The 25977-nt window shown below is 39.4% G+C and overlaps 1 protein-coding gene across 4 annotated transcripts in view; it reads right to left on the reverse strand.

The window, feature by feature from the left end:
• LOC141804681 (phosphatase and actin regulator 1-like) overlaps positions 1-25977 on the reverse strand; it is a 63356-nt gene that overhangs the window by 9336 nt on the left and 28043 nt on the right. For 2 of the 4 annotated variants that reach the window (XM_074689267.1, XM_074689268.1), the window contains exons 1-8: positions 24988-25553; positions 20648-20812; positions 10640-10720; positions 8778-8981; positions 8046-8376; positions 5209-5408; positions 4067-4223; positions 256-311 (exon numbers count right to left, since the gene is read on the reverse strand). In XM_074689267.1, the coding sequence (XP_074545368.1) occupies positions 256-311; positions 4067-4223; positions 5209-5408; positions 8046-8376; positions 8778-8981; positions 10640-10720; positions 20648-20812; positions 24988-25267 (1474 nt within the window). In that variant the 5' untranslated portion in view covers positions 25268-25553. Of the gene's footprint in view, positions 1-255; positions 312-4066; positions 4224-5208; positions 5409-8045; positions 8377-8777; positions 8982-10639; positions 10721-20647; positions 20813-24987; positions 25554-25977 lie in introns of those variants that run through there. The other 2 variants (XM_074689269.1, XM_074689270.1) reach the window with 1 other exon arrangement.

The following is a 25977-nucleotide window of genomic DNA, read 5'->3' on the forward strand; positions in this document are numbered from 1 at the left end:
ACCATGGAGGAATAAAAAGTAATAGATGTGTGCCACTAGCTTTCACATAATGAGGCTCCTCAAATCACCAGGCTGTACTGCATGAAGCCTGCATACACAAAAGGTTGCCAAAATTATAGACTCATGCTTTGCTAACCACATGGAGAACCACAAGGTTAGCTGGGGGAATTTTGCGGCTGTTTTGTCACTTTATTACGATGTGCGAGTGTGAACAGCTTAATAATAAATGTCAATATAAAAGTTGAGGACACTCACGTTTGAGTATGTTTCTCTGTTCCAGCTCCTCTGCTGTTGGTCTCTGACTCAAGCGCCTGGGTAGAAACAGGTCAGCAAATAATCACAATTAAAAAGTCAAGAAAGACAATGATTAATGAGTAAAATATGTCAGTTTCAAACAGAAAGAAGAAATGTGCATTACCAGTTTGCTCTCACTTTCACTCAAACTTATTTATAAGCACCACAGAAGCCAGTTTTTTATAAAGTCAAAAGATTTGCATCTTTAAAAAAGTCCTTGCCTCATGACAGCATGACAGGTGTACTCCCCAAAACATTCCCTCAGCCATGATCAACCAAATCTTTTCTTTTGGTTTAATGACAACATCATAACACATTGGTGCATTGCAGGGATGGAGGTGAGTAAAAGCCAGATTTTCCTGAAGACTCAGCTCTCATCTGATGCTGAATAAGGCATAGGAGACTTTGTCAAAATCATAAGCCAGCTTCAACAGCCAGAACACCTAGAATAAATCTACCACACACTTCAGATATACAAAGACAAGGGGTACTTGACAAGTAGACCAGAAGAAGTCTGAAGAGGTACATTTTGTACAGATTATCTCCAATTTACTCAATTTGAAAATGGCTGAAATGACTAAGACACCCAGAGGCAATCTGTGAAAGGTCACTCTAAGGGCTTTTAACTGGGGACTCTCATAATAGCATCATGTCAGGACCCTAAGGCAGCAGACCTGACTGGAGGACTTGATCAATGACCGTTTCTGTCTTGTTGGATGTGACAGCAATCTGGATGTGCTCAGCTCTGTAAGCTACTGTTTGCAGGGGGAAGCCTGAGAGCTCAAACTGGCTTGTCTCATCTCATCCTGTGTCCCATCCGGTCCTACTCGATAGAAAAGTCAAGACACCAAATCCCAGACTACAGCTCTCCGCCTGCCAGCATGGCCTGAGCATAATACCCGCATCATGCAGCTGCTGTAAATAAACATGCACAGACTAGTTCACAAACATCCACATGGATGCTCTTTCTCAAATAATTTTCATCACAACCGAGTTTATTTAGGCAGAGATCATTGGCAAATTAGTGGCTGTCCTGTGTAATCTGAAGATTAAAGGCTGGTTTAATGAGATTATATAAGGAGTTACACGAGGCTTAATGAAAAGGCTAATAGTAAAAACTTTTTTAAAGCTCCACTATAAATTCAGAGTGGATCAAATTGCTTTTTCCGATGCAAAAAGTGTCTCTCTTGATGACAAAGTAACAAATAACCCCCTGGAGCTTTTTCTAAGAGCACATTAGCATCTTTTGGCCGATTTTTGATAAAATAATAATCTCCTTAACATCGTATGATATCAGCAAGCCTCTATTCTAAATGAATAAATGAAATGCTAACACAACCTGCCATGACACAAGTGGCTCACAAAGCTAGTTGTTATCAAGCTAATTGCTAGCTAGCTAACTTTGAAACACAATATTCTGTTAAATAAATAATCACCAGTACCTTTAACATTGTTTTCAACATCAGCAAGTCTCGAGTTAAAGAGAAAACAAACGGCCAACACAGACACAAAAAGCCAAGAGAGCTAGTCATTCTCTAGCTAGCTAGCTACAAGAGAAGAACGTCTTCCTGAACGGTAACTAAGATAATGGTTAAACAACAGGTGCCTAGAAAAACATCGCTAAACAAATGCTAATTTTAAGACATGTCTGCCACAGGCTAACAGGCCTCCATAGCAATGTATAAAGCAATAACATGTTAATGTTGAGTTTCTAGCTCTTTCTGCTGCCTAAATCTGACAAATACATATTTTGCCGCATCGACAAAAAGGAAAAAAAATCTATTACTGAATTAATGAGGGGATTAGCCTTGCTCTGCTTGGCACAAATATAGGCTCACTGTCGAACCATTAAATGCAGAAACTTAGCAAACAAGATATGGTACAATCATTTTTTGTGAGCTTTGTAACTTCCTGTATCCCCTTCTTCCCCTTCAATTAAAAATTGACTACCCCTTTCCTTGCTGTTGGCTGTGACGTTATCTTCTTATCTAGGGCTGGGCTGATATGCTATTCTTGCAATACAATTCTAGTACAATTTTGGGGGATTTTTGGAATGGATTTCAATTGCGTTTTTTCGATATTTACAGTTTTTGCAATTTTTTGGTTTGCCTTCTAACACCGGACCATGGGACAAAGTTAAATGGCGATGATTATTTCTATAGACTATATCAGGAGCCATATTTTCCCATAAAATGCACATCAAGTGTGTCAGAGAGAAACATTTCACCCTCTGCTGGAGAAAAGTGGTAACTTTTTTCCAATCCAGTTTATAAACAAAGACTGAAATGAAGAATCTAAATTTGAAATAAAAACTGATTTTTTGACAAAGAATCCTGATTTTGATATTGTCATACAAAAAATCCTGATATAACAATTTTGGTTTTTTTTTTCTCCCACCCCTATTCTTATCTAACTCTTAGACAGAAAGCAAAATACAGCAAAACTAACTTGTCCTTCTTAACCTAAGTTCTATTTTAACATAAAATAAAGATATAGCAGTGTTTGCCAACTTTTAGTTTTGGAATATATGACAACTGTAATGTTGGACAACTAGGATTTTTGTTCATACCAGAGTCATATTTCACTCTGAAGATCATGTGACATGATTAAAGCTTCAGAAAAGCTGTTTGAAAGTTAAAACTCCATTGTTAGGTTTTCAGCTCTTTTGTTAGGTTTTTACCTTTAGCTAAGGTAAAAGAAGCTAGATCATAACAACATCAAATCCATACTAGACTGGTATAATTACAATAGCGTTAAAGGATGCAAAAAAAGGAAATGTACATCAGATGACACTGCGCAAAGGACACTGTGACAGAGCTTTTGGGAACATGACAACTAAGCAGGCAGGCCTTCTGGGAACACGCGCTGTGTTCCAGTCACAGTGGGGAATAGCAACTCGTGTGCCAGTGTCTCTCGATAACACTTCATCTATTCCCCTTCAAACATATTCCCCACATCAACTATATGATAATACTTTCTGTGTCTTTATTTTAACCCTGATGCTTGGTGGTCTAGTCCTCTCTCAGCACATCATTACATCCACGTCACGCAGACAGGCAACTCGTGTTCAAAGCACTGACTGAAACCAAATGCGGCCTGTGATCCAGTACAGGGACAGAAAAACACTGTCGTTTGATCCATAAACTCACGTTTGTGAGAAGAACATAGGTGTACAAATTCCTGTGATTTGGATGCGCTGCATCAGCATACAGTGTTTATGTGTGTAATCTGCTGATATGGAGTCGCTTGCGTGGTGCTGCTGTGTGGAGGAGTCGGGTGGAGATAGTTTGGCACATGCATCACTGTGGTGATTCAGTCAGCGAGGGAGGAAGTCAGGCAGGAGGAAGAAAGAGAAGAGTGAGAGAGAGATACAGAGAAGACAAGAGAAAAGAGACAGGAGGGGGGTGATGCATTGCTGAAATTAGGTCAGCTCCATTTTCAGCCACTCATTCTGACAAGATAAAGCGGTTCTCCTTATCGAATGTTGAGAAGGGAAAAATTAAAGGATATAACAGTGATTTAAAAGGAAAAAAAGGCTCACATTTGCATCAGCTTTGGACTGAGCTATGGTTGTATCAGCCAGCATAATGAGCCACCTAAAGCCCAAAGTACGGAAGGCTTCAGCTTGACTAAGAAAAGTCTTTGTCTATTACTTGCTGCTATTGTTGCTCTGTCAGTTTTGTCAATATCAACGAGATTTACAGAATTTATTTGGCCCATGAAGTGTGATTGTGTGTAAATGTATTCTGATTGAAAAATACATGTGTCTCACCTGGTGAGTTTGGTGCCTATCTGCTGCCTTGACTCCAGCCTCTCCTCATCGGTCTGCATGGGCAGGATGTTTTTCTCCTCCAGCTCTCTTTTGGATGGACGGTTACTCAGCTTGATGGCCAAAGAGTCTTTCCTCAGCACCTTCTGAGCTAGGGTACCTAAATACAACATAATCAAGCATTACAGAAAAAAAAACAGGAATGAAGCATGGACTTGAAGCCGCATTAAGAAAATAATCCCAGACATTTTGTGTTTACACATTAGTGTCTTTTTGTTGGTGTAGATTAAATCCAATTAAGATTTAAACCACACAATTAAAGAAATCTGACATGAAACTCAACAGTGCAGCTAAGTAAAAACACAAATTTAAAAACAAAAACCCTTCTCAGTCAACATCCCTGTGACTTTAAGCATGACTCATCCTCCTGATGCCTCTCTCAGTTATGACGTGGCACACTGAACAATTCCATCACACACGACCAATCATCGCCTTTAAAAACTCCAATATGTGCTCATGTGGAAAAGGGGACGGAGTGTCAAAAACAAGGACACCTTTCACACAGCAGCAATTTTGCCAAGCAGTGTCAAGTCAAAGCATTTCCACGGATGATGGCATGGTTCTGGATAAACTTCTGTGAACTCAATTTTGGCCCTGCGTTTAAGGTCAAACTGCATCTGAGTTCCAGGAGACTTCGGGTGAAGCCAGCAGCGCGGTTTGTCAGTCGATTGGTATGAGTCAAGCAAGAAATGTGTCATCATTTCTGTAAACATGACCCACACTGAAAAACAGACAGACAGCTCACCTAGAATGGCCTACTTTCCTAGCATCAAGGAGGATCTCTTCTCTGAAATTTGTTACCATCACCTGCTATCAAACACTTGTTATTGAACCATATTAATGCAATACATAAAATTAGGAGTTTTGTTGTATAAAAATGTTTATGCTGGTATTACATTCATGTTTCTGAACCTTTTAACAAAGTATTAGGAAACATATTTGATGTTTTCATCTCAGTGTTTGCACCCGGAGTTTGATGACTCAGTTCATCAGGTCATCATCTCTTTCTTTTATGATTCTTCTTTGTTGTGGAAATTATTTAAACTTATTCAAATGAGTATGTGTAATTTTGTGCTGCCCCTCACTTGTAAATATAGAGTCATCATCCTCATCATCATCCTCATCATCATCCACGTCGTCATCCTCATCCTTGTACATGCTGGGCAGGTCTTCATAGTCTGACTCGTTGGGCATGTTCTCCTTGTCGTCCTCGTAGTCGATGATTACAGACGGAACTTCTCTTCGGTCCAGAGGAACACACTGACCAACACCGTGTAATGCAGAGCTGGTGAAAGAAAAAGATGGTTATGATGGATGGATGAAGGCCTAAAATCCACAATGTAACAGTTATTACTCATAGCCTTAACAAAGAGGATGATCCAGTCCATTCCTATCACAGTGAAGGAAAAATCCAGTTCACATGGAAACCTCATATCTAAAGCCAAGCCTCACATCATCTTCTACCAGACAAAAAAGATTGTGAATGACACAAAGTATTACAGCAACCCTCACAAACCTTCTCAGAGCATATAAAGGAAGTGCTTTAAAACAATAAAGGGGCTTCTGGTACACAGTCTAATGATGGCTTAGTGGGATTTTAATCCAACTACACCGCCATCTGAATGAAACTGGAGTACAAAGAGCCTGCATACATGGCAAGTATAATTCTGTGCAGTCCTACGCAATGCAATGCAACCCTGTGAACCACACAGAGGAAAAGAGTAACTGATTATACAACGTGCATAATTCAAAACAAGGTGACAGGAATAAACTTCACTTTCAGGAGCCGTCATGCAAATGCATACACCAGTGAAATGTTTGACTGATTGATGAATCACAGTCTGGTTAGAGCTTCTTATGATGATAAGCCACCCTTACGTAACCATTTTCAAGCTTTCAGACTAATTGTAAGCAATGTCAGGACCATTATTTCCTTATCTCTACCCAAATGGCTCTGGCGAAAAGAGCTCCACATATAAGAGGTTACATAATGCCCAATCCACTATTCTGTCCCCTTTCTCCAAACATGAAGAAACACAGCTCTTGTAAAGAGCAGCTGGTCATGTTATGTCAAGCTAACTGCTGGAGGGACGCCTACTCCATGAGCCTGTGCCCACACATACACACATTTACTTCAAAATTAGGCCATGCTGCCCTGTGAGGCAGTGTGCTGAGAGCACACCGGTGCTACAAAGCAGGACGCAACCTCAATAACAACAGAAGAGGTTTCGACGGATGGTAGACGAGACTCCAGAAAAATAAATCTCATAAACAGGACGCTTAGGGCTAATTATGCTAATTGTTCCCCCAATAAATCTAATTACATTGATAAGAGCTGTTTTGGACACCGCTTTTAATCACAGTGGTTACATGTGATGATAACAGGCTGTTTTTCAAAGGAGGGGATATAAAGCATCATGTTCACACATAGAAAATGTTTTCCTGCAGGGTGGGGAGCTTAAATAGTTTTTAATGCTGTGTTCAAGATTGATTATCATATGAATTTTTAAATCTCTTCCACCTCATGAGAAATAAAAGCACCATCCCCTTTGATTTCTTCTCACTTCAGGTGGTTCAATTGAAATTGTATTTGGAAATTTATGCCCAGCCTTGGTGTCACAATTAAAAACAACTGAAAAACAATGAAGAGCGAATTTCAGTGAGGCTATTGCTCATTTGTTGGCTATAGCAGCTGTATGTTGCCCATAAACTGTATAATAAATATAATCTTAAGAATATTCAAAATATTTTATTCCTCAACTTGATGATGTGTTTTGTGGTGCTGTAATCATCAATGTTTTCTCTCCATTCTTGGATCAGTTAGTTTAAAATCATCTAAGTTTAATTTTTACTGTGTTGTAGACTGAAAAAAAATAATCATACTCATGATTTTTGTAATAGATTTTTTACGAGTAACATTGGTTACATCAAGTGACACTTATCAGTTCCACCAACTGACCACATCTTTCAACCAATGTTTTTTTTTCAACAGTAGTTTAATGTTACAGTAGTTTAAATAAAGAACTTGATGCACTTTATGTTTTCTGGTAAAGTGTTTGTTTAAAATACTGCATCTGACTTTCATTTTTTCAAACACAATAAAATAGAAAAGCTGTTTTCAATCAAAATAATTAACTGGGTAGAATATCTTAATATATCACAACACTGTGATATTGTGACCAAAGTATTGTGATGCACATCGTAGCGTGATGCTCTTGCCAATACCTACCAATTACTATATAATATTAGCATGAGCTAGTAAGTGTCAGCTGCTGTTTCACAGTGCTACACATTACAAGGTGAGAAGTGTGAACTCTAGCTAGCTAACATGACTGCTAAGAATTTACTGACAAGCTAACAGTATGTTTGCAACAAAGTCCATTTGTGGCTAAAATCAACTGCAAATTTACTTCCTAGCTAATGCAGTTCTTGTACAGCTAACCACTACCTGTAATGTTTAACAGACAGGGGTTAGCGTTAGTGTTAGCACTAGCATCTGTCTGACCTTAGCCAATGTGTTAAAAGGTATGTTGTTTTTTCTTTATATATTGCCTTGTGAGTATCTAGAGCAGTTAAAGGAAAACTCTCAGTTAGCTTACATTGAATTTGACATTAGCATTTAGCAACATATGAGTATCCCACCCTGGATGTGAAAGAGGTAAATGTTCACTGTCTGAAGATATCAAATTCTTTATATCAGACACTTGATGTCATTGGTTGTGCTGTGGTGTTCAGATTAAGCTACAATTCCCTTCGGCCACAAGGAACAGGAGCATGAGAGACTAACACAGTTCACAGATTTGGCGAACTAGGAAATTCTGTTTGATGTACAGACAGACAATGAAGGGCTGATCCGTAATCCCTCCCTGCCTTCACTGAAGGACAATCCGCTTTAACGACCTAATCACTGATGGTTACTCACCTTTCAAACCTCTGCATGGAGAGTGCCAGGGTTTTGTTGAGCTCCTCGATGATGCGGCTGGGCGCGTGCAAGCTACCGTACTGTAGCTGAAGGGGGTGGCCGTGGCTCTGGTGAAGACCAGCAAGCTGAGAGGGCAGCAAGGTGCCGTGATGGAGGGACATGCCTTGGGGAGGGGCACACTTTTGGGATAGAGAGCTGAGAGGGTTTGGGGATGGTGATGGCGAGGAGTCCAGCCCCCCTTGAGGCACGCAAATCATCACTTTCTTAGGGGGTAGAGGTGGAGAGTGTTTCCCCCCGGGCATACAGGGTAACTTCATTGGCTGGCATGAATCTAAAAACATGATTAAATCAAGTTTAGCAGGACAGGAAAAAAGAGGATCGCTGATCATCGCTACAGTTATATCACATTCACTAGTCTTAGCTGAGGCAGACAGATAAACAGAGCTCATGGACGATCAGACATGGCTCAGACATCAGCACACTGTGGTGGGATTTAGGCCTGGGTAATGCTACTTCCCTCCTACTGACAGATTGACTATGACAGAGAGGGCCCAGATGACCTATCGGCAGGGGAATTTAATGAGACTACCATAATCCTTTGCACATGTGTGTCAAGGTACAGTTTAGAGTCAGTCAAGCCGATTTTTAAAGACAAATACTTTGAGGGAGAATTTTACATTTCTTAATCATCAATAAAAATAATCATTTATAGTATTTAGGTTGAGCACTGACCTGTGCTATGGTTTGGGATCCTGGAGAAAGGCTTTGGAGGGAGTGCAGGGGGCTGTTTGTGGTACAGTGGGGGCTTGGCATGGTTATCCTGAAGATCACCCGGGTAGGTGACAGTTTTCTTTGTAGAAAGGACCATAGACGACTTGACAGGGGGCTCCTGAGTGCAGACACTGCCGTCCATCGAGGACCTGAACTCAACGGTTGCTAAACATGAGACCAAAAAAAAAAGGGTAACAATCTGACAGGCGTCGAAGAATGCGTTGGATTGTACAAAAGAAACATTTCCAAAGAAAACTGAAGAAACAAAGTCGAAAATGAACTCTGGATGTCAAGCTTAGAGACAATGAAAGGGAGGGGATTCAGGAGCTAAGACTGGAAAACGACCCAAGAGCCTTTTATCAGCAGAAACCAGACCAGGAAACAGAGTCAGCCAAGCAGTTTGACAGAACTTTGCTTTTTAATTCTTTCACAGCGCCAAGCCTTTTGATGCTTCTTGCATGATCACATTTTAGGGCTGACAGTGCAATTCACAACGCTGCTTACATATTCTGACAATGTTTTTCATAACGGGAGCTTGTTTCCAAAATGTCACTTTGATTGAACAATCATGGAGCAGAAAACCAAACGATTGCTTACTTTTGTATGATTTGGAAAGGTTGGGTACATCTCAAAACATTCAGTTTGTCCCACATTTTTAGAAATCACAGACTATTCTAAACATGAATTGTATTTGCAAATAGCCGTTATACAGGTCAAACCTTTCAGAAGGATGTTAATGAATCAACATTGGATGTTTTTTTCAAACTGGGACATTGAATTGGCTGACAGTGCATCATTTAATTCTAGATTATCAAGTGATTGGTTTGGCTGGTGTGCAGCACATTAAATCCAGGTACACAGAGTGCCAGTCAAAGATGAAGAACAGCTAAAGCTGATTAAAATCCAGCCAGGTGAAGAGGTTAATCCATTTTTGCCAACCTCATATTTTTCTTTTCATTTGCATGTATTTGTATTGTTTTGCCCGTAAACGTCACTTAGTATTCCAGTCAACAAGATCAGAATGACTATGTGGAGAGTCTTTACATCAATGCAATGTCTGTATTGGGAAACAGCCTCCGTGGTTGGTGCAAATATAAAGATAACTACTGATGATTAACTGAGACATGCACACCAGCTTTTTGGTTACAGAAACTGGGTTGTCACTGGGCAGAAAAACCGAGAACACCAGAACTCATTAATATGCATCCTCATGCTTACTTGTCTAAAAGAGAAAAAAAGTGATATTCAATTGCTGTGACCATTTAACAGAGCCAAGCCAAGAAGAGGTGGCTTACATGATATTTTTACAACTTCCTTTTTATATTTGTACATTATTTAGCTTTTAAGACAAATGTTTTGGCCCTGGCCTCACTTTAAGAGCAGGTTATTTTTAAACACTGTTGGAAATGCTCGGTTTGCGCTCAACAATGAAATCCTCATTTGCCCTGTTCACATCTTGGCAAGAGTCAATGGACTTTCTCAGCTTCACCAACTTTGTTTCTGATATCCCGAGGCATGGAGCACCCTGCTGCCAGACTGAAATATACTCTCCAGCTTTGAATCTCTGTGTCTGAAGCACATCAAATCAAGATCAAAGAGTTTATAAAACCCTACAAAATTTCTATAATGAAAGATTATATCTCTAGATGCCCCGTGCCAAAACTTGAAGGCTGCACTTCAGAAGCTGCTGATTAATGAGGCGATGAATAACTAAAGACCCTCCAATTTAGAGCACCATGTCTACCCTTTATGCAGATTCTACTTAGGATGAGACACTTTCAAGCTCTGCTAGATCAGACTGTAAGCGAAGAACAGTGGCTCACCTTTTTCAAAGATTTCTTTCAGCACTCCTCTCTTGATCAGCTCATCTCTGCTCTGCCGCATAGACATCTTTCTCTCCAAAGCTGTGGGGGACAAAGGAGAAGAATATTTCAGTTATTGTCATATTTTTTCAGATTAATCCTGCAATTAAAAAATAAACATTTTCCAAAAACATGTTTTAGTACATTTTCACCATTTGCTTTGGCAAGTCTGTGAAGCACAAAGACTGCTGAAACTAAAAGGATAAGACCAAAACTAACTCTTTGCTAGTCTTTCCTCTTCTGTCTGTGGAAATCAGCCTCAAGCCCAAATATTACAACAGAAAATATAATCCTTCAAAATAGGTTTACTTCTTTAAACGGCTTTATTCTCTTGTAAAACAACTGGGTACTGTATTTTTTAGCAAGTTATTTAAATAGGGGGAAGTAATTCATTTATTTGGGACTACTTTTGGTTGCAGATTAGGGCTGCAGCTATCAAATATTTTAGTATTCGAGTATTCTACTGAAAATCCCATCGATTAATCGAGTTATCGGATAAAATACATTTTTGTTTAGTTAAAGAGCAGTTATTTTTCAAATGAAATTTTTTCTCTTTAAGAAATAGAATTTTCTGATACAGCATGTCAATAAGAGCACTTGCTTTGGTAGCTCCAACATTTGTAAACACACTTTGACACATTTTTTGTGCCTTGTACATCTCATCAAATGTTGCGGACCCAAATGGCACCCGTTTCGTAGAATGACCCATTAGTCTCCAAACTCCAGAAAAGAAGCTAGATTTGCTGCTAGTTGCTATTTTGTATAAGAGTTAGCTTGAGGAGTCGGAAAACTCTCTTAATATGGCCTCAGCTTTATTTGAAAAAACACTCTTTAATCTTTTTTAAAATTAAACGATTCCTCGAGGCGGAGAAAATTACTCGAGTAATTTTTGTAATCGAGTACCTCGAATCATTCGAGGAATCGTTTCAGCTCTATTGCAGATAAATACAATATTGGCAGGTAACTGGGTACTTATAGCTGCAGAGTGTATAAACTACTCATGATAAACTGCAGTGCCTCTGTTGTAAAATACCAAGAAGAAATTATGTTTGTTTTTATTACAACTGGTGCCTACATCAAGAAGTAGATAGAAATAAATAATGAGGTTAAGATGAAAGCATGTTACTTGGATCAGTCAATAGTTTGCTTTTGTCCTAATTTGTCTTAATTGATTATATGGAAACTGCAAATGATCAATTCTTGCGTAATTTTTACAGATTTACTCAACTATCTAGTTGCCTGCGGCTCTGGAGCCCCATGTGGTTCTTTGACTTCTTTGCAGTGGCACCCTGTAGCTCTAAAAAATATATACTGAAAAAGCGTATTGATGACTAATGACAGTGACACTAATTAAAATCATGATTTAACATTTTCAGGGTATATGCTGAAATCCTGAGGTTAAATTCAATACCTTTTTAAGCCTTTTTTAAAACCTTTCAAAAAGTTTTAAGACCTTACCAAGACTTTAAGCTGCTGTTAGCAACCAATCTTTAATGATTGCAGTTTTCATTTTAACATAAATTAGACAAGCTGAGAAGGAATAAAGCTTGAAAGTATAAATGATACTGAAGGCAGGTTAATTGACATTCCCATAAGTAACAGTTATTTAAGGCAACTTGCATAAAATACATACAGATGGCTTCTAAACTACTGTACAAACTGAGTTTGTCGTCACATTAGCCTACGGATATGTTGGGCTGCTAGCGCTTTGTTTAGCCCGCGCATCACAAAATTACAACTTTGCTTAGTGTCCCGTCTCAAACAACTGCGCTACGTAACTGTATTGATAAATCCCTTATCTCATCGCGTTGTTGTTATCCACTAAAAAGGTGATTTTAACAAAGAAAATTTGTTCAAAAACAACTGAGATCAGGGGAAGCTTTCTCTTAATCGTAAGAATCCAAAATCCCAGGTCAAAAGTCCGAGAAATTTTCTCAGGAGGCTTGAGAAACTCTTATGATCTAGCGTGAAATATTTTGAGAGGCTAAAGCTTTTTCCAGATCCTCACACTGGTCTGTGATAAGTGTGACGAGCAGAATGATCGTCCAATCACCAGGTGTGGTTATTTTTTACCCTGAAAACATTTTTGAACCAGATGGACTATTCCTGTGGCGGATATTTGGAATTGTGTGTCTGGCGTGTCAGGTTAGTTTGTAACAGTCGCAAGGAAGAAAATAAATATTCATGGTTACTTTTGGAGTCAAAGCTTGAATACCAATAAAATTTAATACCTCATAACATTACGATTAAGATTTTTTAATACTTTTTAAGGGCCTTAATTGTCCCATAACTGATTTATCATTTTTTAATACTTTTTAAGACCCGGCGGACACCCTGATTTTGTTGAACTTAATGTGCATCACATCTTGCAATGAAGCCTCTTTACTTCACCTCCTACAAAATTAATAGCCCACCAACTTTACTGGCACCTGAGGCTAACCTCAGGTTTAACGCCCCTGGTAAGATTAAAGACTAAATTAACAAAAAACACAAATCTGGAAGAAAATGGAGATTTTAATTCTGTGCGCATGGATTACTTAACCACCAATGTGCCAGCTTAACATACATGCTTGATATGTGGCAAAAACAATTAGCAAACAACAAGTAATGACGAATTCAGTGAAATAATCAGTATGCTACAAATTCAAGTCTTCTTTTTGTAGTTCAACAATTTCATAAATTCAAAATTTTTTTGTGCAGTCAGGAACACTCTCGTCACAGATTAACCATTTGCACAATGGATACAGGTAGAATTGGCGTTAAAGCTCTGCTTTTCAGAATACTCCCTGGGTTAGCCGAGCAGCTTGCTCGAGCTTTCCAGGGAATGCATGTCAAACCCCAGCATACATACAGATCAAATGGATGCATACAGATCAATAAGATACACACATGAGGCTAAATAGGAGGAGGCTGGGGTGAAGGTGGGAGCTGAGCAACAATGAGGTAGCAGGAATAACTGAGAATGAAGACGTGATTTAAATACATCGCCTTGTCGTTAGACACACGCTGTGATTGGTTGAGAGGGGTAAGTTAGAACATCAGCCTGACAGCTGATCACAGCTCCATTTTGGATAATTAGGTAATATATTTTAACTAAAGAGTTTTGTACACCATAGTGCCTTTATTGTAAAATAGATTTTGTGGCTCTGGATTGACTTTAATCCAGGTGAGATGAGGCAAAATGGCTCATTTGACAGTAAGGGTTGCAGACCCTTCATCTAGAGTATCACTGATCTATCATGTAAGTACACTGTACATCTTATGATCCTGTAGCAGATGAAAATAAACTCTGGTCTCCAGAGGAGAGAAACCCACAAGATTATAAGTCTGTATTTTGTTAACATAATCAGCAAAACTGTGAACATTCCTCTGAGCACCTAAAGCTAAAAACTGAATCTGATTAAGACGAGAGATAAAAGATGAAGGAGATATTTCAACAACACGTCTCATAGTAATACATTATGCACAGGCAAGCATGTCCCATAGCTAATGCTTGATTCTATTTATAGTGTCAGAAGTCGAGGCACCTAACATCTTCCATCAGCGAGCTGGATGAAAAAATCATCAGAGCAATTTCAAAATCAACCCCTGCAAAGGAACCAGTAAGGAATGTGAAATGAATGTTAGCAATAACACTTGAGTACACTGCACAGAAATATCCCTGCAGGCGTCCGGAGCTCTTTCTTAAAAGAAGAGATCACAGATTGTGCCATGTGTACTTTACATATGACCCTGGAGTCCTGTCCCAGCTCTATCAGAGGGCGCCCTGTTCAACGCTAATACCATCCTCAGAATGAATTCATTTAAATACAGACAGCTTGACCTCTCTTTTCCTTGCCTTTGGTCAGAACACAGTGGATTTAAAACCAACTGCTGAGAGTCCGAAATTAAAAACACAAATGAGAGTTGAAAAAATGTCAGACAGGGAGGCCTTGGGGGCAGAAATTTGGATACTCGATGCTTTGGTGTTCAAAAATTCAGTGGAACAAGCCATCATTAAACAGTACGCTCTATTATCGCTTCCTTCAGGACACTAGATGTCCAACTTTGCTCCATTCTTGAGACACTTTAAAGGAAAAGTCTGTTTAAGATAAGCTCCAAGACAGGAATTAGTTCAACAGTTAAAACAGTTTAGAAGAAAATGTGTCCACAGTATCACCAATGTGTGCATCATATGATGCTACTTGGGAGCGGCTCGGGATGCTAGCGGCATTATCAAAAAAATGCTTTTTTTTAAACCCTTCTCCAAGAGGGAACAGATTTATCTTTTGGTCGAGAACATCAAGAGGAGGTAATACACTCAAAGAAATAACTATCAACAGGGAAGAATTTATCAGATTGAGTGTGAATGTGTTCACAGTTCACCAGACTGGTTCGCCAAGGCACTGAGGCATGAGATAATTGACTTCCCGGCACCTTTGCATTCTCAGCTTTTAAAGAATTTGAAACAGTTCAAGAGCTAAAATGATTTCTGTTCATGTTTGAGCAGTAAAATGAGAAAAAAGAAAACCTTGCAAAAACAAAAAATTATCAAAAAGGATAGGAATCAGTTTGTTTCTCCTTGTTTCAAGTCTGCCCACATGCTGGTGTCAGCAAGCTAGGCAATGCTAATGTGAATTTACACTGTTTAGTAAATACAGATGATTCTTTTAATGTCTAAGCAATAGAAAAGATTAAAAAGTTAATCTTGTTCAACTCAAATAAAGTAACAAAAATATAAGATTCTTTTTGTTTTTCTGACTTTACATCATGCTACATACTTTACACATGCTACCCCCAGCTATCTAGGCAATGCTAACATGATTTAAAACTGTTCAAGACCAGTTGTGATTTTTGAAGTCTGAGCGGTAGAAAAGTCCAACTATTAAACCTGGGAAAACTAAAATTAAATGCCAAGCTAACAGGAATTTGTTTGATTTGAATTTTCTCTCTGAAGTCTCTTTGTACGCTACTGTTAGCAAACTATGCTATGTGAATTAAAATGGTTAGAAAGCCAAAAAAGTTCCTATTAATGTCTAAGTAATTGAAAAAAAACAAACACTAAACCTTGTAAAACTTTAAACAAACAAAAGATTATTTATTATTTAATTTTTCTTTCTCTTAAAGTGTACGCAAACGCTTCTGTCAGCAAGCTAGGCTAAGCTAACAAACTACTCTGCATGTGTTCCTCTCTGTGAGGTAAGTTCACAGCTGACTCATTTACATCCAGCTGTCTGATTGTTATGATACATGGAAGAAAATGAGTACAAATTTTACTATTAGGTTACAATTGTTAAATAAATATAAATGATGCTAAGAAACCTGCCACAGGATACCAAGTTTGGTTCGTCTCCAATGTCCCAGATTTGTGATTTTTGAATGTAAATCAAGTATTCCCTTGACTGTCACAATGTTCACCAACATCACAAATCTATGAAAAATATCATCAGCTGAGTGGGAATCCCCCTGAACGATGCTATGCCGACCGTGTTGTAATAGGCCATGTTCTGGGATTATTCTGCCGCTACATCTAAAATGAAAAGTAATTACTCAGAGCTCTGACATAACCGCTATGCCATGCAATGTGCTGAGTTACGCAATACCATTAACTCAAAGCTATTGCAAGGATGTGCCTTCAGAATTTAAAGATATTGTTTGCCTATGAAGAACAAACTGTGAAAAATGATTCAAGCACAGCTCTGCAGCAGAGCACAGAGTCAGGAGTAAAAAAAAAAACCTGGCTGTTCTAACAAAAAACATTCGTTTAATATTTGACAGACACATGTACAAGTAAAAAGGAGGAGAATTTCATGTTCATTACATCAGAAAAGCCCTGAAGAGACAAAAAACACATTGACTGAGGATCAAAAACTGCCACAAACAAAAAAAACTACTAACTTTGATCCTGACTGAGAAGAACCAGGCTGCCACTAGAATAGCAGAAAATCAGCTGATAGTGTGAAATATGTGCATATCATACAATTTCCAGCTGAAAGAAACATTCATACACAAAAGAACACAGTGTTTTATGTACCAAAAAAACAGAGGCTGTCCTTGAAATGACCTTGCACATCCGTCAAGTTCTATTTGGGCCTTTCCGTCATTGCCCAAGTGGTGTCCAAAACTCCCGCCACTCAGTGTGCAGCAGGATGAGAAGATTATACACTCATCAGGGGGACTCAGCTGAGAGCATATTAAATGAAACTGGCATATCTGAGAGCAGCCTGTATTGATATGAGAACGCTACTCTTAGTTTTTTTTTTGGAGAAAATATATTCCACTGCGCAGTGACCCAGATAGTCAGAACACATCCTACCAGCCCTGAGGCTCAGTAGCTCTAAGTGGAGGCTTTTACCGAGGCGATTCTCTCTGCCTGAGCTGCACAAAAACTGTATTAAAACTTTCAGGGAGTCTTTTATCAATGAAAGGCTAAAACTTTGGAGGCTTGGATAGGGACAAACAAGACCTTGACACACATAAACAGCACTTTTATGATGACACATTTGTCTTTTTTATAGATATGCAAATGACACCAAAAATAGTGTGTCGCATGACTACTGTACTTAAAGAAAACTCACTAACTGGATCAGAAAGAAATAAAGATAAAATCACACTACTGCATGTCTTTTTATGAATTTGCTGGTGAGATCTCTCTGTGATACCAGCATGATAACACAGTGTAAAAAGACATCCAACCATCGCAGCCTTCCCCCCTTTTTCCTTCTTTCCTTCCTTCCTTCCTTCCTTCCTGAGGGTAAGACTAAAGACCTCCAGTGCTGGCCTTTATCAGCTTAGTATCACAACACATTGAAAATCCTCTCTCTGTCCAATTATCTATGACAACATCTGCACGCCCAGTGGCTGCTAGGCTTCCTACTGACACGAGAAACACAACCAACAGTTAGACATCACAGGCCACCGCAGAGACGTGAAGCCAGCGAGCAAGGGCAGGAGAGGCCAAGATCATAGCAGAGCAGCAGAAATAATGACTATACATTTGGAGTAAAGTTTGGGTCTTCATGAGATTGGTGTCAAGTGATAATATGCTGCATGCTTCTCTAATATTTTAATGCATAAAGTGGAAAATTACCAGAACTGCCCTCTCAATAAATGGAGCGTTTCCTGTAATTATGTGGCAGCAGTTTTTCAAATCTAAAAACAATTGGGTCACAACAATACAGGTATTACATATACGAACAAATGGGCTGCTATCTTGGCAAACTAACTGAATACAGTTGGTGGCAAGAGGAGCAATGTTCCATTTTAAAAGCATCAATCAATCATGAGGCTTCGGGTCAACCAAAGCAGACAACATGTACCGGACAAAGTAAGATAAATAAACGTCACCAGTAGGGATGGGAATCAAAAACTAGTTCCTGTTGAGAATCGATAAGAAATGTTTCAATCCACCAATATCATTAGCCTTTATGCTTAACGATTCCCATATCAATTCTTCACATTGTGCCGGATTTGCCGGGCCTTACGTCAACTAGTCTGCTGCAGCTATCTTAGCTTAGCAGTTGGATAACGTTCCCCAAGAAAACTCTGATTCAGGATTTTCAGCTTGAAGTTTTACTGAAGAACTGACTTCATAAAGAAATGTACATTACTATCTCTCAGGAGATTCATATTCAGTACATTGGAAATGGTATAAATCACCTTATTTACCAAAATAACAAAATAGCCCAAGCTTGATGCTAGCGTATATGGGAACCTGCATTGATATGCTAGCAGTTAGCATACATCAGTATAACTTCAGCTTCAGAATAGAATTTCATAACATATCACATCAACTCTTTGTAAACAATACTAATAATCAAATGTCAAAAGCTAACAGTCAGTTGAAAGGCTCATGGCTGACTTCATAACTACAGAAAGCTTCCAAACGACTTAAACAATTGCTATAACCACTTTGAGACACTAGATGGCCTACTTGAATTATTAATTTATTACAACACAGTACATCAACGTCACATTGTGTGCAATTTTTACCTGTTTTTGTATAATCATGCTCAGAAATATCCAGACTCAGGGACCAATTACATTTTATTCACTTACAGTATAAACTCAATTAAATGTTGTTGACACAGAAAACCTGTAAAGATACTTTTTTTACCACAAAAATTCACAACAGGAATTGATAAGGGAATCGATAAAGAATAAGATCAAAGCAGAATCGATGAGGGCATCGGTATTGACAAAATCTTATCAATTCCCATCCCTCATCACCAGTCTGTTCCTGAAACAGAGTTTTAAAGCGAATCATCAACTGGGGGGCCATATTGCAAATGGGGCAGGCCTTGAGGCTCCACATAGGGTGCCCGCCTGTCAATCAGCTTAACTTGTCTTCTTAATATCTTCTAAACTGTCACGTTAGGACAGTCACACATCTCATGCAACAAAAACAACTTATACTGCCTTATTCTTTCTTTGCTTTGGTTTTTGACACACTTTTGTATGAACTTTTTCTTTTTAACATTACATCCATTGTTTACATTAAGATGCATGTGCAATGGTCTGTGTGTTAACTTCCACAGTTTAAAATCTTTGAGCCCCTTCTTGTCATTTTACATTACTATATCTGCTACTTCCTGCGACTGCCTGTGCTCCACCTCTTCCTGAAGAAGTGCAGCCTACACTCCTCTTGTTTGGGGGCTTTAAAAGTTGGCTTCACGCTTTTCCCTTCAATTGAAAATGACAGTCGGTGTGGAGCTGCATTAGTGTCACTGCAGCTAGAGAATCAGCCTGAGCAGAGGAGCTACTTGCAAGATTTGCACAACGCCTACAGCCTGAAAACTACGCAGAAATTCCACTCAGAGGCCTCAAAAGCGAGATACGCTGGTAGGTCGTAATCCACCATCGGAGAGGATTGAATAGAACAATAGTGGCGAAAGAATTTTTTTTGAGAGAAAGCGGCGTTATGCATACAAAACAAGTGGATAACAAAAGCGATGGAGAGGGCTTTTTTCACTCAACTCCACTGTGCATTAACACTATTGTAGCAGGAAAAGAAGCCTTTTTGTTGTTCAGCTTTTGATTATTGTCCTTCACTACAGCTGGGGAGGCTCTGTTAGCATAGAATACCAACAGACAAAAACATCTTCATGATTGGTTCATCATGTTCACACTCCTAATTTAAATACAGTCAAACTTTAACAAAAATCATGCCCCTAAAGCTAAATATTCTGATCCTCAGGTTTTGTGTTTTGCTGAAAAGTCTACTGAGTCTTTGTTGAAAGGGAAACTTGTTTGCGCAAAAAAAAAAATACAGCAGAAGAGCACTGCGGGAACAATAAAAGTCAAAGTCTAGCTAAAGGCTTATATAAACCAAAAAGTCAAATACATGTTTTATGCTTCTGAAAGGGAAAGGATAAAAAAACATTGCTCTAAAGCAAGATCGACACTTAAAAGAGCAGTGAGGCAGACGCATGATCAAAGCAGGAAGAGACTGATTCATTCAGCAAAATCACACCTGGAAAACGCTGATTTTTTAACATCCTGTCCTGCTCAGACCGGATCCAGATCCCTGTGCGATTGCTCATCTTCTCTTAAAGTATGAATTCTTCTCCTCCAACCCACAAGACGTGGCCTGACAAAGTGTCTCCTCCTGTTCAACAGGCTGACACTACATTTCAGGATGTGTCAGCCAAGCAAAATAAATATAGGCGCATCTGAAGAGAGCGTGTCCTTCACTCGCCCCTGACAACACTGTGGTGCGAGATCAAAGGAAGTCTAAAGAGACCTTAAAATATGAAACTCCAACGCTGCACTTTTGCTGAATCAATTTGCTGCATTTACAATCACCCTGGAGACTGAAGCCTAATACTTCTCTCTTTTCTTTTGGGCAAAAGATGCACATTGAATTTTTCTGCATAACCAGACAGGGTACACAATAACAAGAACCATGTTTGTTTACAACACACTGGGCACCTACGGGGTTTTTTGTGCTCATATTAACAAACTGGAGAGGTGCCAACAAATTGAACGTACCAGCAGAGGTCTGCTTGAACTTCTCACTCTTCTTCTTCCTCCATTTCCAGGGCTTGAGGAGGCGTCCCAGAGTGGCAAACTTGCTCCGACGGCGGATGGGTGGAGTGTGGGTGCCAGAGACCAAAGACTCAGAACGCATGGCGGCCAGCCTCTCTACTTCCTCAGCTGTTAGGAGAAAGGAAAAAAAAAAACAAGATTTAGCTGAAGGTGAGGATGCAGAGGAGGTGATATTCTGGTAATCATGCAGGACAGCTAAGCACTGAGTGCAGCAGACACTTCTGCTTACAAAGATCCAAGCAGCAGGAATCTGTGCCAAGTGGCCTCCTGAATCTCCTCGTAACTGAATGAGGTTTGAAGAGGATAAACAAACCTGCATATCAGATAGCATTACGCAGGAGAAGTTTCAGGCTACATCACACTCAGCGGTCAGCGTTCGCTTGCCAAAACAAAAACCAAACAGACTGATAATGAGCACCTCATTTGGAGAAAATCTTTCTACTCCTCATCAAATATTCACGAGGCCCAGCCCTTTAGACTGTCTGACATCAAAAGCAACTGATGTTAGGCAGTTTATTCAAACACAAACAAATATGTAGCAGTGAGCACGTTATGTCTGAAAGATGCTGCAATCAAGGGCTACAAACAGCTCTTTTTACAAATAACAAGACACCAGGGTGAACACAAACTGGGATTGGGAAACAATATCCCCCAGCTGTGTTCTGAAATCTCTCATTCAAAGAGAACAACCTGATTTTGAACCATTCTGCAGTAAGATCACAAAACTAAGTGAACCCTTCAAAAGGACACCAGCATCACCTGTTAAAAGCCAAAAAGATAATTTTTCTGAATCTATTGCAAAGCTCTGAAGAGGATCACAAAAACATTTCAAGACTCTAAATTCAATCTGAACTTCGAAGCAGCCATGGACTTCTCATCTCCAAATATTAAGGATCTTGCAGGATTTAGTTTCTTTTTTGTAACTTGCATCATTTGCACATGCAATGATAACAAAATCTTGCATTTCCAGAACTGGACTTATCTTTGTACTCACTTTTGACTGACTGAATACAGAAACATGAGACATTACTTTTTTAAACATCAAAGTCACTTTTCTTGACCCATGCATGAGGTCGTTCTTGTCAGCTTGATTATCAGCTTTAACGGGTTTGAACAAATTTGGAATCCACACTTTAGACTTTCCATTACTTCCATATAAAATTCAATATCAACTTGCAAACATTTTACATTAGCTTGCTTATGTTTGCTGCATTCTTATCATTTGCCCATGATTGCAGAGCCTTGCTAAAGCCTCAGACTAAATCTGAAGTGAAACTAGAGGTGTATATACGAATACACTTGATATATCATGGGTTGTTGCACATGAGAAGTATAAGATGACTATCACAACCATCGACGTCACATGAGATGTCAGGTTGTAATTCTCTTTCAAGTTTCACTTCCTTTACTTTCTGCTGTTACTCCTGTCACAGCGGCAGAAACTCCTGCAGGTGCATGTTTTTGTATGAGGAGAGGAGGGGAATAAAGTTGCTTACATATCTCGTCAGTCACAGGTTTGGGATTCAAAATGCAAATTTTAAAAACCAACTTAAGAGTCTGCTTGAATCATTATACTGGTGTCATTTTAAAAGGGTTCACCTAAGGGCTGAATTTAAGTTTACATTGTGCTTTACAGGAGAAATCAGAAAATTGAGGTGTATCACAACAAAGCTTAAAAATATCAAGATATTGGTTTTAGGCCATATCGTGAAGCCCTATGTGAAACTAAAAATATAACCTAAGCATCCAAGTAGTCTTTCTGCAGCAGAGTAAATTAAAAGTCACTTCTTCTCTTAGGCCCCAAAGTTCAAGCAGTTAAACCGTTATTTTGACAAATTAGAGGGGATATACCTGTCAGAGTTTTGAATGCACTTTTAAATTTCTTTATTCATTTTTTTATATTTTAACCAAAAAGCAAAACTGTAAATCATCCATGCAAACTTCTGTAGCTCTTGAAACTATGATTATTTGCACAAAAGCCCACTGGCGAAAAAATCCTGTAGCTTAAAGTGATCCATCAACTTCCTTCACTGATGAGGTCTTAAACTTACTGTAGGAGCCATGAATGAATCTATAGCTGTTTTTTTTTCAGGTGGGGTATGATATTCTTTGTATATTAATTGTGGTAATAATTTGTTGGTTGGGTGTGTAGCTTAATTTGGGAGAACACATTGATTGGTTTATGGTTGATTTTCTTTTTAAAGTCACCTTCGTTCGGTATGAACAAAAGAGGTAGGGTGAGCTAGGTCGTAATATTTTTCTCTTGGGCACTTTTTTCTTTAGGTTATTGCTAAATATCATTTTTCACGTTACCATCAGTTTGTCACTATTTTCATCAATAACAAAAATGATTATTTACAGATGTAAGTGATTTTTTTTTTTAATTTGGTGAGTCTGACACATTACTAGGCCCAACCTCAGCCTCTCAGTGACCTCTTCTTCTTTGAAATTGCTACACTTACCTTCTTTTTTTCCGTCAAATTTAAAACCGTGCTGTCTTAATCATGATTTAAAAGCCACTTTCCAGGCATCCCATGACTTTAATTCATTTCTACGCTTTTGAACAATCCGCCAATTTTTGTTTCACAGTATCATGTATAACAAGGATTACTAGCCTGAACTCACAAGCGTCTTGCATTGACAGCGTTTAGATTTCTGGTGTTTAGGAGCAACAAACAGAAAAGTTTTTCCTTTTTTCTTTTTCTTATCCAGACAAGTCTGAGTTTTTCCAAAGTAAGCACAGCCTGCTGCTCATCAGGGGAGAACAAATGTTGAAAGGTATTTCAAAAAAGGAAGCAACTGTTCAAATCATCCTCATGGTTAAGAGCATGAACAAAGCCCTTACTTAAAAAAATAAATTGCACAAAAGGTATCATGGTTACATGTCTTTAACAGGCCAGAGCATGAATATGAGAGGTGACCTCTAGCTCTGAGTATCCTGTCAGTTGTCAGTGTCTACACATAGCATCACATCATCATCATCATCATCATTCGCTGTGATATGCTGTCAGGAACTGTGCTGGTAGTTAGTCTGTGGATAATTACATCACATTCATGATGTTTGCCAACACTGACATATCAGTTTGCAGGCCAGTCACCTCCCCAGGGCAACAGGGGGCCGACAATGATAAATACTGTGACAATAATGCAGTGGAAATCAGTCCCACATGGACCATCACTCCAGCGCTCTGTCGCCTCAGAGCCAACCATCTTAGCAATCCTGACACCACGGGGCTCTATAAATAGCTCCACAGTCAATGCTAATCGAATCCGGTGGCGATTCAAATGACTTTATTTGAGGTACAAAAGCTGGATAAAGACAGGAAGTGAAGAAGATCCAAGAGTCAAGCAACAGTAGGCTCTCTAATTTATGCAATGTAATGATGCTGAGATGGAACACAATGGAAATAAACAGAAATAGTGCACTAATTCTCCCACATATTACTGATATATATGCTGCATGATTATCGTGAATGGTACCCAGCCATTTTTACAGAACCATTCCAAGACAGACGCACAGACCCCAGATTTCTATGGTTTGAGAGCACAACAATACAATTAATTAAAATCTTGGCAAAATCCAAGCAGAGGAAAAAAAATCTAATTCTGAAGCCAACGGAGAAAAATAAGAAGAAAATCCGTTTCCAAGTATCCAAACTGAGTGATTAAAATGTGCTGGTGTTTTTAAGGCAGGTGAGTCAGGCACACACACAAACATTTCCATTCTGTCTGTGTTATGCTGCATGGCCCTAACCTACTTTCTCCACTCTATCACACACACACACACACATATATATACAAAAACACTGACGTTGCTGCTGGTTTTAATCAAAAACACTTGTTTGCATACCAAGATGGCTGAGTGATGATGTAATGACACTGAACTGGAAAAAGGCTTTGTGCAAAATGTTTGCAGTTGTGTTGACTGAAAAGGCTCAGTGTTGTAAAAAAAATATATACAGGCCTCATAAGACTAAAATATATGCGACAAAAACCAACAAGTAGCGATTAGAGTCAGAGCTGGAGAAGTTCTGATCCAGTCAGACGCAGTTTTTCCAACAGAAACAGTGAATCACTGGCGTTTGAAGATGAAAGCTCACACATTTACTGTAGCTTAAAAATCAACACAAAGAAGGGAACACAGCGCAGTGAATGCTACATGGTGGGATTATAAGAGCCAAGACGCATGGATATCTCACAGACAATAAGGAGAGCATGCTGGATGCTAGTCTACCGCAGGGCTACTATGGGCGAAACCACGCAGAGCTCGAGCCTGTACTCACCATCCTGTGTCTCGTTCCCGCGGCTGCAATTGCTGCAAATGTGCTTTATCTCTTTCCCGATGTGACAGTGGATCGTAAAGGGTATGTTGTTGTTGTGGTGCGGATGCTGGCCGTGCCCTTTCTTGTTGCTCATAGACATGATTTTGACCAAGCTGAACGCCTTTTTCTTGGGTTTCTCCACCGCCACGACCGTGTTTTCTCGACAGACCGTGGAAAACCAGGTGCCGTGCATGATGGTGGGCGCGGGATCCACGGTCGGGTAATTGGCCGTCTTGAACATCGGTGCGCGGAAGAAAATGGAGCAAGTGCTTTCAGCGCGCGGCGTAACCACGGTGTGGGTTTTTACAATTAAAGGGCCATCAATTGAGTCCTACCTGACCTGCAACAACAGCTCCCTCCGAGCCCAAGCCTGCTGTATTCCCACACCTTTACCTGAGATCCCGATATGTGCGCAATAAAAAAGTCCCTGCTGCTGCCAGATCCAAGTGAGCTAATAATAAAACAGAGAGTGAGTAGTGAATGGCAGCGAGTACCTCTCCCTCCCTGTGCTGTGGACTGCAGTCGCTTGTAGCTAATCCACGATTAGTGGAGCTGAGCAGAGAGCGCCTGTGATTGGCTGCTCGGTGCGCTCCTCTAATAGGCCAGTGTGCATGGACGGAACAGAGGAAAAGTTGCTCGGCTCATAATAGGATTTCAATGACTCTTATTTTAAGCTGGTTACATTAGCCTATATGAGTAACTCTTTCTGTTTCACAAACAGCTGCAGCAGTCGGCATGCTTCACTGGTATTTCACTGAACCCGAATTAGCAAAAAAGGAGAGAATTTAGATTTTTATACATACACAAAACCCATTTGATAATGACAGGGGCGTGTCCAGACGTTCTTAACTGGGGGGGCTCTGCCATGGACTTCTGCAGGGGTGGGATGGAATATGCATGTGCACACACATGAATGAAAAACAATTGTCTTCTCTGTCTATCTGTGCTAAT

Source organism: Halichoeres trimaculatus, unplaced genomic scaffold, assembly GCF_033239565.1.
Source record: "Halichoeres trimaculatus isolate MK-OKI-2021-1 unplaced genomic scaffold, fHalTri1.1 fHalTri1_scaffold_15, whole genome shotgun sequence".
In the NCBI taxonomy this organism is placed as follows: Eukaryota; Metazoa; Chordata; class Actinopteri; order Labriformes; family Labridae; genus Halichoeres; species Halichoeres trimaculatus.